This window comes from Hakea prostrata, chromosome 8 (genome assembly GCF_041222555.1).
Source record: "Hakea prostrata isolate BN-2017 chromosome 8, UWA_Hpros_2, whole genome shotgun sequence".
Classification (NCBI taxonomy): domain Eukaryota; kingdom Viridiplantae; phylum Streptophyta; class Magnoliopsida; order Proteales; family Proteaceae; genus Hakea; species Hakea prostrata.
In genome coordinates, this window is record NC_142607.1 from 46,924,832 (window position 1) to 46,942,204 (window position 17,373).

At 38.8% G+C, this 17,373-nt stretch overlaps 1 protein-coding gene across 2 annotated transcripts in view; it reads left to right on the top strand.

The window, feature by feature from the left end:
* The first annotated feature begins 815 nt into the window (after positions 1-815).
* LOC149008245 (GDSL esterase/lipase WDL1-like) overlaps positions 816-17,373 on the top strand; it is a 44,987-nt gene continuing 28,429 nt past the window's right edge. Inside the window, exons 1-6 of one of the 2 annotated variants that reach the window (XM_089165744.1) lie at positions 821-1,064; positions 4,373-4,450; positions 6,771-6,911; positions 7,362-7,441; positions 7,530-7,685; positions 9,059-10,154. In XM_089165744.1, the coding sequence (XP_089021870.1) occupies positions 957-1,064; positions 4,373-4,450; positions 6,771-6,911; positions 7,362-7,441; positions 7,530-7,685; positions 9,059-9,272 (777 nt within the window). In that variant the 5' untranslated portion in view covers positions 821-956 and the 3' untranslated portion in view covers positions 9,273-10,154. Of the gene's footprint in view, positions 1,065-4,372; positions 4,451-6,770; positions 6,912-7,361; positions 7,442-7,529; positions 7,686-9,058; positions 10,155-17,373 lie in introns of those variants that run through there. The other variant, XM_089165745.1, reaches the window with a different exon arrangement.

Here is a 17,373-nt window from a genome sequence, read left to right on the forward strand (position 1 = left end):
ATCATTGTCTCCCTCACTTCTGTGAGTGTTAAGAGACAGTTAAGATTAGATGCATACCCCCCCCCCCTTCAAAAAAAGAAAAGAAGAAAAGAATAGAGATAAGTATTGATGTCCCCGATACTATAGCTTAACTATTGATTGTATTGTGTTCTTTATGAAAATATCATTGTCTCCCTCACTTCTAAGAGTGTTAAGAGACAATTAAGATTAGATGCATACTGTCCATGATGCCCATAAAAGCCACACTACTAACCATTGAAAAAATCATATGAAATACCAATTTGGGGAAGAGAAAAGAGGTTGGGTGGGCAGTTTTTTCTTCTTTTTTTTTTGCAGAGTTGGGTGGCAGTTGGAGGGTACTTTAATAGTGGGCCAAGAGCCTAAATGAGATGCCAAAACTGGGGTTGGGGTTAACACACGGAGTCTCATATGACTGAGTCCCAATGTGGGAACTGGGAAGGTCATACCTAGATCCTACTCAACTGGCATTTTTTAAGATTTTTTTTGGGATCAAAAACTGAAAAAAAAAAAATCCAGAAAAAAATGGCATTTAAGATGGAAAAAATAAAGGTGGCGGTGTTGATTTAAAATGTGGGATCCATTCTAACGCCTTCCAACTACCATGGGTTTTCGATAACCAAACTCAATTTAAGATCCACTTGCTCGTAAGGTAGTTATCCTTTTAATTAAGACCAGATTCCGATCCAACGGCTCCTGAAAAATGAACATCAATGTGTGAATTCTCTAATTAATTGATGTCATTATTATGTACGTTAAATGAACGTTGGAGTCAAAACCAGAGCAGTTACTGCTTTCTACTTCATGGAAGGAGCCGACCACTGTTAAGAACTTTGAAGGTCTCTTAAGTTTGTTTAACCCTCAAAGCCGCAAAGGAGGTGGTGGAGGTGGAGGTGGCGGTGGCGATCGCTCTGTGAGAGAGAGAGAGAGAGAAGGAAATGGTAGGCCCGCAACGACCACTTTTTGTGTTGTTCGGTTCTTCCATTGTACAGTTTAGCTTCTGCGATGGTTGGGGTGCTATGCTTGCTGACATCTATGCTCGTAAGGTATTCTCTCTCTCTGATCTTCTTCGCTGGATGATTATTGAATAACCCATCTGTGCGCTGTGCTGCTTTCTTTTCTGTTCTTTCTATTACAGAATTATCAATCACAAGCAATTTGCTTCTTTATCGTCTTTTTGTTTTTTGTGGCTGTTTTTAGAGCTATTTTTTTCGAATTTGTGTCTGTTTTGAAGATAAGCTTGTTTGTTTATTTTGGTTTGTTTGGTGGTGGGTTCCACAATCCACACTAGTTCTCACAGGACATTGTCTTCTTTGAAAATTACAAACCCTTTTCAACAGCACAACTCCTCTCTTCTTCCACCACTATACGGCGGAGGAGGAAGCTTAAGGTCTGTCGTTGTGAATCTAACTCCTGAGTAAGGTTAGAGTTATTGGTTTTTCTAATGGCGTTTGTGAAGATTACCGACTAAATTGCAGAAAGGAGATTTTTTTTTTCTCTCTATACATACACTCAGCGCCTGATTGGGTCTAGTCATGTTGGGTCGTTCATGTAAGGGACGAATTGAAAGTTTTATCGTTTTGGGTGAACATGTATTGATGAACATTAGTTACTCTCTCTCTTTGTCATCATTTAATCTGCAGCTGACCGGGATGTTACTCTTATCTATTTTGAGATATCTGAACTGGATCTCCTAGTGCTAACACTTAAGTGAATTCTTAGATTTGATTTTCTTTTTATTTATTTTTTCCGGTGGATGGCCTATATCTAGCAGCTTTTCCTATCACCACTAAACCTTTGTTAGGTTAAGAGCATGGGTATTCTGAAGGGGAGGGTTTTCTTCTTCTTCTATTTTTCCCCCCTAGGGAATGGGGGGGGGGGGGGGGGGGGGCTGTGGGAGTAGTGCTGAAGTTGATTGAGGATGCAAGATAGGGTGTTTCCCTATAGAAGTCTGATTTTCTCTGCATGATTGGAACCAAAAAATTGTTTATATAAAATTGTAGAGTATAAAATCATTGTAGAATAATACACACATTAAAACATTAGAATGGTCCATGATAATCAATTTTGTTAGAATGAGAATCAAGGAATCACGAACAAAGATAGAAACAAATCAAACGAACATAGAGACTTAATGTGGTTCACACACCAAAGCAATGTGCTATGTCATGGGAGAAGAAGAAGAAGAACCTTCACCATGTAGGAAGAAGATTACAATGGAGATCTCAAGCCCAATTGTCAAGGCTTACAAAAACTCTCACCCCAAACCCAAGGATGAAAAATCCCAAATCTCACAATGTGCTAATAAGAAAACATAGGGGTACATATTAATAGGTTTTAATCAGGTAAGCAGGTTGACCCATCGGGTCATTCCAGTCATGCAAATCCCAAGCTGCTTTGCTTCCATGATCTCATGTATCAGGCCATTTGGTTTGCCACCAAAATATGTAGGTGTAGGATCATTTTTAAGGTCGGGTACAAGAATTGGGTCACACAAAACAAACCCCCTAAAACAGAATTCAGTCCCAGCCAGTTTGGAACTGGAGTTTGCATCAGCACTGACTTTTGTTTAAGCTAATGTTGTTGCAATGTTCAGATTGAAGGAAACCAAGCACACAACCTTTGCTGTTGATCTGACTTCTAATCCTAAGATTTGGCCAGCATAGGAGATATATTTGCACATAATATAATGTCTCATTGCCTTTGTTGTCAAGATAAGCTTGCTTGGCTGTCTAGTGATATTAGAAACTATCTGCAAAATCGAAGGGTACTTGATTGACAGTTCAAATCTCATTATGTTGAAGGGTTAACATCTAAAGCAAATCTGTAGTCAAGAAACTATGGTTGTAGACTCTTGGACTCAAATCTGAGTCTCTATTTGTTGGCCTTTTTTTAAGCTCTGTGGAAGGTGGCAGGATTGGTTGCCTAGAAGAGTCTGATCTGTCCTTACTATTGATCACATTAACACAACCATCAAAACTTTTCTGTTTGCTGTATATATCTTTTGCCAATCTGACCTTAAGGGTTCTCTTTTTCTACCCATTCCTTTACCTTCACTATGCGAATTTTCCAGGATTCTCTTTTTTCTACCCATTCCTGTACTTCACAATGCAAATTTTCCATAAAGTCTTCGTTAGTCAATTCAGCACATAGCATGCCTCTATATTTGGGTTCGGCTACTCGAATCCCATGATTCTAATCTGTCTATCTCAATGTCTTCTATCAAATTATGGGCTGTGAAGACTTCTGTTATTACCTTGACCATGTTTTTTTCCCTCTGTCCTTTTAGTCCCTTCAAATTGTGGTTTATTGCTCTCCCTGCTGCAGTTGTTGTGGACCTGTGGTCTTGGTATAAAACTGTCTCTCTGCACCCTTTCATTGTTACCTATAAAATAAGTGCATTATTTTCTGGTCCTGTAATCCATCAACTTCTGCATTATCCTTAGTTAGCCTAATTCTTTGGACTTGTTTCTTATTTGGTAGAAATATTGTTCCATCTAGTATTACTTATATGAATTTATAAATTACTTGTTATATTATTCACAACCTTAACATTGTGGACCTCTAAGCAATGATATGGTTTCTCCATCACAACCTACTGGTCATTGGTTATAGTCAGGAAACAGCATCTCGGTGAAGTGGTGGTAAGCTGCATACAGTAAGGCCCTCCCCAGACCTGCAGTGGTCGGAGCATCATGCTCTGCATATGCCCTTTTTATCCTCAAACTCGTAATTTATCCCTATAATATTCATCCATCAGTCAACATTCCTTCTTTACTGATTTATGTGTCTTGGCCCAAATATACCCTTTATTCCTTTACTTCCCTTTTCCTTAGATCCTAATATGAGATGCTGTCTAACAATAGCATGTATAATCTCCAAGGTTGTTCTTTATATATCGGCCTGATATTTTGAGAATACTTCATTGACTTGACTCCAATTTTACCCATCATTTTTATCCATCTGTCATTAGCTACCTATCCAAACAACTTCAAAATATGAACTGGTTCAGAGAATTACATTGGGAAGTATTAAATTAATTACAAATCATATAGATCAAACCAAAGGATGCATGAGGTAACAATGTTGTAACTGTGAGTTTTAACTCATTCCTTGAGTAGAAAGCATACAGAGTGCACAAGGTTCCTGTCACTACGGAGTCTTGGAGGGTCATAACTTAACAGCCTTACCCCTGCTTTGCAGAGAGGCTGGATCCTTAAGCAAATGATTTTAAAAGTATAAATGTACAATACCTTCATCATTGAAGCATAACAAACACATCATCTAGTTTTTTTCTTTCCAACAACTGTGCTTGATTTAAGGTGATTCATTTTGCTTGAGATGTGGTATATAGGCAGACATATTGTTGCGAGGATATAGTGGTTGGAACTCAAGGCGTGCTCTCCAGGTTATCGATCAAGTTTTTCCAAAGGTACCTATCTACATGTACATGTTTAGTTCCTAATGTTATCTTTATCTTCCATTAATTCATTCTCTAAATCAAAGATTCATTGTTATATCAAAGTTTCTATGATCAGATTTTGTAGGTTTTTTATTTCGATTCCACAAATTCATGAAATGGTCAACAAAAATATTCTTTTTTCAGATATTTATATTGTTTTGGTTGCATTATTCTGAAATCTCTACATTTCTTTGGGAGGGGGTTAAGGTGCTGAGGGCAGACTAGGGAGGGGGGGGGGTTTGCAGCAGTGGTGGTAGTGACTGGTGAGACCATTAGGAGAAGAAAGGTGGTGTTTTAAAATTTAAACATGGAATTACTGTTTTGCTCATCAGTGTAACCTTGTGCTCATTAAACAGCAAGCCTGAAAGAAATTTCAATTTCAAAACTGAAACAGCCACTCAGCCGTCTTCAGCATATCTATTTCATTCTGATAGGGTTCAAAAATCAAACCAAAAAACTTTGAAAATAGAAATCATATAAAAAATCAGGCCTATATAATAACATAACCATAGTTTCACTGTCAATACTATTGATAATGTATTGTTGTGAATGATGTGGCACTGTCCATGATTATTCTGGAGATAGAGTTCTTCTGAACCAAATGACAAGTATTTTCTGTTTTTCAGTAATAATGGATCTGTTTTACATGATAGGCCATTCTTTCAGATGAATGTGAAATAGGCCTTACATATTCTTCAAGTGACTTGAAAAGAATCAATTAGATCTTTAGTATGAGTAATTGTATTTGTCAGTATACTTACAGACAATTTATATTATAAATGACATACCGGTCATCAGTGATTACTAATTTTGTTTTTAAATAAAGTTTGATATGCCTGAGCTGGTGATCAAATGAAACAGACATTGCTCTAGTTTAAACTGAAGTTCTGAAAATGGGGAAAAATAATAAAATAATTCAAAAAAAGGGGGAAAGGGAAAATAATCAAAATAGAGTGCTTTATTTCCTCTTTCTAGTCCTGTAATTAAATGGTTCCAAGTGTAGTTATCCCTGATTTAGCTGACACTCTTACATTTCTGTCCAACTTAAGAGTTAAGACATAGTCAAGCTGTATGGATCAGCTAGTTTTCCACATTTCCACACATGGGCCAAAGGGAACTCAAGTCCATGTGCATCTTCCATCAGTAACCAGCTCTTGAAGTGCAACTAAGCTTCCTCGCATAGGCCATGTCTCATTAGCTGTATACTTTCTTGCCTACTGTTCAGCAGCAAGCAATGTTCTGTATCTTTCTCCCTAAGAATTTAGCTTCTCAGTATTCAATAAATTTAGCAGTTCCTTTGGCACATAGGTAGACAAACCATTTGCCCCATAGAACTGGAATAAGTTCCATTGCTAAACCAGAAAATTTAGCAGCCAATTGGATATGTTCCACAATATTTTTTCTAATTAGTATTTTTTTTGGAGGAATTATTTCTAGTCCACCAAGTCTAGAAGGTATCTCTAGACTAAAAACATTTGTACATGGAATGATGAAAGTTTGTGGACTGATAGACCATGAGGGCCTGTGTTAAAACATTAAGTTTAAACCAAATCTGGGCATTGCCAAATGGCAAAAGAAAGCTTTGACTTCATGACTTCAAAGATTAATCATGGGTCTATAAGCAGAGTTAATCTAGTCTTGAATCAACCAGTTATCCCCTCTTGCTCAATCAGAGCAGTGAACTGCACCTGCTGTGGCCAAAACTCAAGTCGATCTCCTTACCCCTCAAAGGGAACATCCCTTTATTGAAAGGGATCCCCATTGGGTGCTACTGGACCTTGATAAAATTTTCTGGTTGCCGCCAATTTTGAAACGGGTTCACTGGAGACACATTGTGACTGTTATAATGGCCACCCATGCTTTGTAAGTCAGGCAACTGACTTGGCCCAATTGTGACTCCAAAAAATTTACCGCAGTGGCCACTCATGGTGGGTGTGTTGGATAATTTACCTGGTTTGGCTGTCGGGTAGACTATGCATCGGATTATCATACACATGTTCTCCGGCCTGGGATGATTCCCAGCACCTGAGGCCTTTAGTCTGTTTGATGCTACTATTGTCTCTGCTGGTTAGGATTGTGGCAGGGCGCCTCTATTGGCTAGATTCTTGCTTCAAACAATTCCAATATTAGCTAATCTAGTTAACCTTAAATTGTGAAGGGCTAGAATATAATTCAACTGAGAACAGGGGCTCTTTAGGTTTCGAGCATATCAACCTGGCTTTCTGTTTCTGGTTTTCTGGTTTGTCTTTCTTTGATTCATGGTACATTGTTGTTTTTATCTTTGTTCTAGGATGCTGCTATACAACCTTCATTGGTGATAGTTTACTTTGGTGGCAATGATTCAATGGGGCCTCATTCGTCTGGCTTGGGACCTCATGTACCACTTCCAGAATACATTGAAAACATGAAAAAGATTGCAATTCATCTGAAGGTAACTTTTTGCATAATAAAAAGATAATCTTCTGTTACATGTTGAAGTCCGGACCAATCATGGGCCTTAGTGGCAGGGAAGTTCTACCATTCTAGTATTATGCCTTGGGAAGATGTTGTCCGTTAGGAAATTAGCCTGTCAGATGTATGGGCTTCCCTCCACCAGTACACCCAAGGATTGTTACAACCAATTTTCAAATTTTGTGTGAATTTGAAACATTTGATTCTGGATAGTCCTTTAGGGAGACCTGAAGCATGGTTGTCCCAGCAACTAGGCAATAGTAGGTGTTGGAGGAAGCAGAATAGAAGCAACACCAATGATGTCTCAAGTTGTCACCTTGTGTTCTGTAGAAAAGGGCACCTAGGCGACACCATGACAACTATGATCTGATGGGTCTTTCCTGAATTTGGTTTTTATTCCATTCTAATTCATAATTTATCTGATAATCAGAGCCTTTCAGAGAAAATACGCATTATATTTCTTAGTTGTCCTCCTGTCAATGAGGAGGTGATCCAAGAAAGAGATAAAAGGTACTTTGATGCCTATTTTGCATGTCTTTTTTCAGTCTTTCTAGAGAGGTACTTTATGTCCTTACATCTTGGTTTGATTTGAAACCAGTTACAGTGGTATATTTAGCCCTATGGATCGAACAAATGAAGCTTGTCGAAGATACTCAGAAGCTTGTTTAGAGCTTTGTAGGGAGATGGACGTGAAGGTTATTGATCTTTGGTCTGCAATTCAAAAAAGGGATGATTGGTCGACTGCTTGCCTTACGTAAGTTTCTTGTCTTCATTTACATACATTAATGGATCCTATGTTTTGTCCAACCATTGTGGTGGTTCATTTTATATCAACATCTAATGCATTAAAGTTTTATGTATCCTATGACAATCAACGCTAAGTACATAGAAGATGGGGTTTCCATCACCAAATGCTTCCTAAGTGGTCTTCCATGCCAAATAGGGCTCCTGTTCTGTAGCATGTGCCTTGTTTAGAGTTATCTGAGGGGATGCTGATGCAATGTCACTTCTATGAACTGGGCTCAAACTCATTTGAAGAGCCAAGATGCAGATGAACTGGGAACCAAATATTAGCTTTTTATCCAGTAGGATATGAAGGGCATGGTTTGTTCTTCTAGGTTCCACTTCAATTTTAAAATGGGATTTTTAGATTGGGTTGGACAGTTGGTGATAAAGCGTAATTTCACTTCCATTTTAAGTTTTAGACTATTATTAGGGGATTTCTATTTTTTTAAATTTATCTGTGAGTGTGTGCATGATGATAGACAAGAAATGCTGTAGATATGCATGGAAAACACAACATATGATACTGAAAATACTGCAGTTGGGAGCAGGTGCCTTGATGACACTTAAATTTGAAATTCAGAATCATGCTCAAGAATAACTAGTTAAATACTGAAGTGTGATGGAGGTAAGGTTGGAATGGAAATGAGTGGTATTTTAGTTCATAAATTAAACCCTCGTGCTGAAAAGTTCATGTTAAGTAATGATACCAGAGCCCTAGCTGGCCCCATCAGATGGTGAGTTATTAACCCCCTAGTTTGGACTTAAGGAGATTGGATGCTTCTTCCACACAAAATGTTAACAGGAAATTGACCGATGTAGTTGCATCGATGATTCTGTTCATGTTAAAAAGATAAATGTATAAAGGGTGACTCCAGTGCTGAAGAAACAAGTAGAGTCCCGTGCAGGTTTTTTTTTTTTTTTTTGGGGTGGGGGCAACTCTCTTATGCAGTCTTTTGCAACAGTTTTTGCTGATAGGCTATTTTGATGCTTTGACCTCAGGCTAAAATTGTGGTCCACCAACCGTTGCACAAAGGCCTGCTCCTAAAAATAATTAGATAAATAAAATATATAAACAAATAAAGATCTTGGTAATTCTTTCCAAGCTAATAAAAAGTCTCTCTGTTTTCTATTCTTCTATATTTTTTCTTTTTAACTCTTTTTGGGTGGGGAGCCAGTCATTTGAGAATGTTTTGGAATCTTCATTGTGCAAATTTATTCACCATAAAGATAATTTGAGTAAAAATTTTTAAGTCAAATTTGTGGCTTTTTATGTTTTTAAAATGTTAGGTGATATTCTTGTCTTGGGCATTTCGTAACTGATGTGTCTTTTTATTTTCACAGAGATGGTATTCATTTTTCTTCTGAAGGAAGCCAGATTGTTGTGGAGGAGATACTTAAGGTTCTTAAGGAAGCCGAGTGGGAACCAAGTTTGCACTGGAAGTCTTTGCCAACTGAATTTTCTGAGGATTCCCCTTATGATATTGTTGCATTCAGTGGGAAGACTACTATCAACCCCTCAGAGTGGACTTTTCACAGGAAAATACAGTGGGACTAAATACTGGACTGATGTGCTTTTATCAAATAAGAGGAGAGCAGACTTGAAAGAAGAAGAAAAAAAGCCTGTTAGATTTAGCTTAGATTTAGGTTTGCCTCTGTAAGGAATATAAAATGGTTCTGTCACTTTGATTAAAGGATCATGCTAAATTTTATGCCTCATTCATTCATAACCTAAGAAAAGCAAGCGACAGGCCTTTCACCTTTGAAGGATGTGGGTGAGGTATGCTTTTTGTTCATCTTGGTTCTGTAGGTGTAGTACATTATCTTATATTGGTTAAACTTAAGAAAAGGGATAACAGCAGACTTTCCTTCTCAAAGATCGATCGCGTGTCATCATATCCAATGTCAACTCCAGCAAAATGAAGTCTCCTGGTGATGTTCTACTTGAAAGAGATGAGGATCTGAAGAGTTTCTGGATAAAGGTGTTCAAGATTTTGTTCTTAATCTCTTAAGATGGAAGTATGTGATGGCTCACTAAACAAATTCCTCTCAGCAAGGAGTTTACCCCTATGGTTTTACCTCTCCCTACTTAACTGCATAAACAGTAGCTGTTGATGTAGTGTTGTAGGACTCATCTGCTTATATTCTCTCCCTTCAACTATGTGAGATCTAGACTTGATGTATGATCATTCAGACTTGAGGATCTCAAGCTTGAAAGCTTGAAATGAAATGATGAGTTGTTATTCTTGCAATGAATTTGTGTGTGGTAGAGTTTATATTGGTTCTTGATGTATGTAGTTGTTGATTCTCTATGGCCAAACTTCATGTATCTTATCCCAATGTACTCACTCTGGACTTCTTTAATTAAAGAAGTTGATTGCCACAAACTGTATTAATTTCTTAATATACGGAACAACCTGGCTTTATATCAGTGACAGAAGTACCTTAAATGCAAATGATTCACTTGTCTTCCATCCCTGGAAGGTTTGAAACAGTTTCACCCAATGGGTCTCAACCTTTTATCTTTTCCCATTCCTTTTTCTCTGCCCATAATGTAAATGATTCTTCTTTTATCTTTTCCCATTCCTTGAGGATCTTTTACAGAAAAGATAATGAAATCATCCAAAAAAAGAGTGAAGAGACTTAACCCCATTTTCACAATAAAGAACATGCAGGGGTTTGGGTGTGAAGTGGGGTGATGGGTTGAAAGTAAGACAAGTGTTCAACAACCACTTATGCAAGAAATGGTGGTCATTGTTTTGGAAACTAAAAACATTGCCTAGACACAAGGTGTTCCTGTGGGGACTGCTTAATAATGGTCCTCATCCATAATTAAATCGTTTTGTACTTTGTGTGTTAGAAGTGACTATAAAACCACAACACCGAAGCAAGAGACATTTAGCCCTAGTATGACAAAGGAAACTAATATGTTGCTCTTGTCTTTGCAAGAGTAAAAGCATAAGGAAAACAGGCCAGCAGATGGATTTTTGGAATTTTCTTCAAAAGGAGTGTGGCTTAAGATGGGAAAAACACCATTTCGTTCTGTGACACGTTCCCCAAAAATCTTGAATTTGGAGGTCGAAGAAGCACCAAATGTCAATGTAAGGGTAGGTGGTGGAAATAAAATTCCATGTAAAGGGCCTAAAATCCAAGACTATTCTATCCTAATTGAAGCCTATTTTCTTACTTGTTTTGGGGGTTGATATTGTGTTGGGTGTACATTAGATGGCTGAGATGAGCCCAATGATATTTGATTACCGGAAACTAAAATTGGAATTAATGGGCCTAAACAAGTTTACTTCAGAGAGATAGGCCCAGAACCACTTCAATTTCAAGGCCTATGACGGATAGTAGAGGCAAATACTAGTGAGACTGTTATCACGTCCATTTCTTACCTTCTATTTCCCTCTGGATAAAAAACACATGTTCATCAGTCACATCCAAAGGTTGAGTTAAGATTTTGAGGATATATTTATTTTAATTTAATTTGAGCCTTTGGATGTGACTGATGGACATGTGTCATTCATCCAGAGGGAAATGGACAAATAAATGGACCTGATAAAAATCCGATACTGGTGTGATTTACTTTAAATTAGAGTTGGAGGGAATAAAGTAGATCGAGCCCAATGATGACCAAATTGATTTCGCCCAATTACCCTGTAGTTTCCCTATTGTATTTAGGGAACCTGAAGGCCTTCCACCTAGAGTGTAGATCTTCTCCACCTAGTCTGCCCATATAACCATACACTCACACTCACATGAGTATGGGATCTACACTCACACACCTGTATGTGTTAGGTTGGCACAGTGTGGGTCCCACACTTATGTGAGTGGGGGTGTATCGCTATATGGCAGCCTGGGTGAAGAGGATAAGATCACGCCAAACAACTTCAACTGGGAGTAGGCTCAGCCAATGAGTGCCACTGCAGATATCCCTATTATCAAAAAGAGGAGACTAAGTGCCAAGTAGTTGAAATGCTCCACACTCATGAGGGTCACTATACCACCGACCATGTTGTGAAAATATGAAGAGGAACGTTGGGTTTGAAGATGTGAGTGAAGGGGACACCGGAGGCACGCATAAACCCTAAAAACAATAAGAAAGTGATAGTGGAAGGTTGTGTTTTGGTTAGACGTAGAGGACGGTTGAAATAGGTATTCCCCACGTCTCTGGATTTCGGATTCCAATAAAGAAGCTGATTTCTTCTCCTTTACACAATTCAAATCTAAATCCAATATTCTATTAAAAAATAAATGAAAAGAATATACATACGTTTAACAGTTAAAGAATGTTTTCCTCAGAAGAACCCAACACTAGTTCAAACAATTCTTTACTCCACATTTTGGGTTTGTGATTCTCATTACAAATGAAACCCAAAGAATTTAAAATGTCCATTACCCAATAGGGATAAAAATCAGATCAATTTTTGTTAAGAAACAACCTCAATAGGAAAAATGGTTGATAATTTCATATGAGAGAATTTCAAATATATAGGCAACATGCATCTCATGCTGTTAGGTAACTATGAACAATAAAAGAGAGATATAAAACATGAAAATACAATACATGTAAATGTTTGTATGAAAATACGATACATAGAAATGATTTAATAGAGAAAACCAATCAAGCCAAATTAGGATACTGATGAAATGGAAGGATGAGATGGTATGGAAAGAATTCAAATGGAAGGAATGATGAATGGAAAGAATTCAATGAGAGAAGGAAATAATATGGAAATAATTCAAATGAGCAGAGCAAATCCATAGCACTATATTCAGCCTTAGCAGATGAGCGGGACATAATAACTTGTTTTTTAGATTTCCAAGATAAAGGGCTGGAACCAATGACTACACAATATCCAGTGGTAGATTGCTGAGTCATAGGGCAACTTGCCTAATCTGAGTCACAATAAGCACGAAGAGATAACTTACTATCTGCAGATAAAAAATCCCTTGTCCTGGAGTGCCATGGAGGTAACATAGTAATCATTAGCAGCATCCATATGAGGTTTATAAGACTCATGCATGAATTGACTAAAAAAATTCACAGCGTGAACAATATTTGGATGACTAATTGTGAGATAAATAAGTCGGCCCAATAACCGATGCTATGATGTTGGATTAGGTAAGGGCTCACCATCAAAAGTAGTCAATTTGAGGTGTTGTTCCATTGGAAATTGAGTCGGATTAGCACCTGTGAAACCAACATTAGTTAAGATGTCCAATGTGTATTTTCATTGGTTGATGAAAATACTTTTCTTAGAACGTGCCACCATGGTAAAAAATTCGAGGGAAACTCAAGTTTCGACCGGGTGAAAATGGGAAACTTAGGTGGAAACTTGGAAAATTTTGAGGAAATCGAGGATTTTTTAGTACAAGTTTTGACAGGTTTTAGAGAGTATTTTGGGGTGGGATTCTGTAGTTAAGCTAATTAGAGTATGAAGAACACATTGACACATGCATTTTATTAAAAAATATCAATGTAGATATGTCATAAAGTACAAAACATTAATGTAAAGATAACCGAGAAGTACACAATAAAGTTAACTATGCTTAAGCATAACATTCAACATATAACTTCTAACTTCTAAGTTCAATTCAAAACATCAAATAAACTCTTAAACATCAAATACAATGTAACTAGTAATATAAATAAAATGGGAAGTACAACTCACTAAATCAGTGCCAAGAGGAGTGCCTCGGCGGATCCATCTCGTGACTTGAGTAGTACTATGCTTGTGACATCCTCTCCTCTGACCAACATACATAAACCTCCCATGACATGTGATGCTTATGGTTGTTGAGGTAATCAACAACTGCAGCTCTATATGTCTGGTTGTCAACATGCATAAGATATCCGATCTGAGGGAATCCACAATAAGGATAGGGAAGTCTTGATTGAGCCTCAGGGCGTTGGGGTTGGGGTTGCATGCCGAAGATCTGCTCCACAAACATCTGTGCCCCCGAATTAGCATCCATATAAGTTGCACCCCTGTGCACATATATCGTCCTCCCATCAGATGCTAGATAATACATCCTAGTTTGTTCCACTAGTCTATGTACCCCATAATCCTGAGGAAACCCCTGACCATAAGATGCATTACTATAAGCCCTAGAAGAAGATGTAGCACTCTCCATACCGCTCTCGTAAGAGTGGGGATCAGCTGTTGCCGGTATCCAGTATCCGGCAGTGGAGCCTCTTGACTCATCTAGACTCATAGATCATATGGATCCTGCCAAGCTATTCACATTAGTGGGATTGTAAGACCCATACAATGAAGTGTCATCCTCATACCCATGTCCATGCTGCTTCCCTTTCCCTTTCCCCTTTCGGCTGTAAGTGGAACTACGACCTGCACCGTGGTCAACATCCTAGGTAGCGTGGGTGAACTGACTCTCCCCCGTGAACCTCAATGCCCTCCCTATCCCTGACTCTCAACTGGGGTCACTGCTGGCTTTGGTGGTGGTCTCTCCCCTGGTTCAGCTGAATCCCGATTAGCAGGCCCATCACCATCATCATCATCACCACCACCACCACCATCATCATCATCATTCCCACTGTCATCCCCACTACTAAGTCCATCATCATCATCATCATTTTCTGCATCATCCTGTGCCTGACTAGCGAGTGGCTGAGTAACATCATCATCATCATCTGACCATATAATATTATCCTCACTGACACTGGATGCACCGGGGTGTGGTACAAAGGGACGGTTAGGCTCGGTGTGCACTCTCCCATTTGTGGCCAAGAACTCATCCACATTAGCTCCCATCTCTCGTGCAATTTGACTGCTGGGTCGACCTCCCCCCTCATCCAACAATGGCTCTCTGACCCACTCAAATAGGGGGGGGGGGTACTCTTCCTCCTCATCATCTATGGCAAAGATGTCAGCCAACTTAATCTTGTCCCCATTACCTTGCTCTTGACCTAACCTAATGTGCTCCTCTCTTAACCTCATATTATAGTGAACATATACAAAATCCTCTAATTGCTTCACCCCCAAATGGTTCCACCTCTTAGAATGTATCAGATTGAATGTGCTCCAATTACGCTCGCAGCTAGTGGCAGAAGATGTTTGGGAGAGCACTCTAACTGCAATCTTAATCAGGTACTCTGAGTCTAACCCGTATTGCAGCCACCATTCAACTGCAAGAAACATAACCAACCAGATTAATAATAGTAAAAATAAAATGTGTCAAAAATTCAAATTGAGTATCTAAGACTTAGACTAACTGACTAAGTGACTAACCAGGAGTGGTGTTCTCCCTAGCCTGAATAGCGACTGAGCGACCGTAGCTACCAGTAGCATCTCTAAAAGCCTTTAACTGCAATAAATAATTACAAAGTTAGTATAAAAAACAAGTATTTATCTTAGTTCTTAAGTACTAGACTACTAGTCATCTCACAAGTCACAACTCACAATCTTACCTCATTATTAATTAATGCTTGTTTTGTTGAATCTGGTTCCAACCTTTCCACTACTTCACAACCTTTCAAATCTGCCCTCATCCCAAGTTCTTCACTATAGTGGTACATGGGATTCAAATAATAGGCTATCAAACAAGCCAACAAATGAGATGGTAAGAAACTATAAAACTACATAATAAGTATTAAGTTATTAACAATTAAGTATTTAAGTAATAACTTGAAAATTTTAATAACTTTCAACTCACCAGCCAAATGCAATGGATGTTTCAATTGCCTTTCCCACCTTTCTTGGATGATATCAAGGAATTTCTAGATGCCCTTAGGATAGACTTTCCTAACCATCTCCTTCATCATCTCTACTGGAGCCCATATATGCGGTAAAGTTGGTTTCCTTTGTTGATCTACCAACTTCAAGACTGTCACCACAGGGTCTAGAAGCTTTATAACAACTCTTAGATTTCCCCGAAGGTATCACTTGGATACGGTAGCCCATGCTGCTCTCCCTGCAAGTGATTCTGATTGGGGCCAAGCAAACCACTCTTCAGATGCAAACATCGCACGTAGTTGGGTTTTCTTCTTCTCGAAACTCTTCAAGGAAATCCAATTTGTAGCAAATCTTGTGACCCCAGGCCTCACCAAGTCACCACCACACGTCCTCCTCAACATATCCAAAACAAATCCATGGTTATATATGAATGTGGTCACATTTCGAGCCCGCTGAACAACGTCCTTCAAAAATTTGACTTGCCCCATGTCTTTTAGCATCAAATCAATACATGTGCCGCACAAGGAGTCCAAAAGAGCCTATACTTGGGATCCTCCATCAACTTCATCTCAGCCTTCTTGAAATCGGAGCCATTATCAGTCACAATTTGCACCACGTGCTCGACTACCTCTTTCACCACACTCTTCAGCAACCCATATATATATATATATATATATATATATATATTTTGTTGCATCCTTCTTGTGACCGGATGCATCACCAGACTTGAGGAACACCATCCTCCCATCACAATTCAACATAAAATTGATGATAGACTGTCTAGTGGGACAAGTCCAACCATCACACATCAATGTCACCCCATAGTGCATCCACATCGGCTTAAGACCATCAATGTAGTCTTTCAAGTCTTCCTTATGCCGTTGGAGATATACATTATATATCTCATATGGGGTTGGCCTAACCACCCCATGTCCAGCATCACTGATCTCATCCGTCATCGCCGTATAATAAGGCCCCTATGCAGCATTTGCAGGAACACTGTGATACAATGCCCACTTAGAAAAGGTCATCCCCACCTTCTCCTTCACATTACCCCGCATTTGCTTTAATTTCTTATGTTTTGACTGTGGCCTCGCAAAGAAGTCAGGATCAGTGCGTAGTATCTGCACATCAAGATTTGCCTCAATGGGTCTAGAAGCAACAGATGTGGCACTAGGTCGTGATCGTGGGGCCCATGGTAATGGAACTGACTCTCTGACACTCTGGCTCCTCCTCATACTAGAGCTGCCTCCACTTGTCCTCCCAACATCTGGATCTCTAGATGACCCTGCACCCATGGCCCTCTGTGTCCTCCTGATCTTATCGAGTCTATAAGACTCCCTACTCATCCTGAGTACTCTCTCCATCTCTGCCTCTAGGAATGATGCATCACCTGGATCTGGATCCACATTTTTCTCTCCCACCTCCACCTTCTCTATGCATGCTGCCTGGAACTGATCCCTCTTTGCTTTCTTCTGTGCCCTCTTCTCTTGCCCTCCTATCACATATTTTTCCATTGCCACTTTAACTTTATAAGGGACATTGGGGCATCCAACCACATTGTGGTCCCCTCCCACTAGATGGATCTTTAGTCGAGTGGCCCCACCTGATCCAATCTTTTTCAAACAATACTTACACTCTGACTTCTTCCTATCATTTGTCAGAGGCTTACCATGCTACCAAGCTATGTTTGACATCGTGTTTCTGAGTCTCTAACTCAAAAGTTTGTGCCTGAATCTTGAATTCCTGATACAAACATACATAATAATTACCGTTAAAATAGAAACCCAACACTTTAATTTTAACCTAAGGCCCTAAAGACACTAAAGTGTAAACACACAGTCACACATTAGTTGAAAAGTGTAAACTAAGGTATTCATAAACATTTTGAAGTTTTTGTTCCTAATTAAAATTCTTATTAATTAAAATATATTTTATAATAATTGTTAAATATAAGAAAAA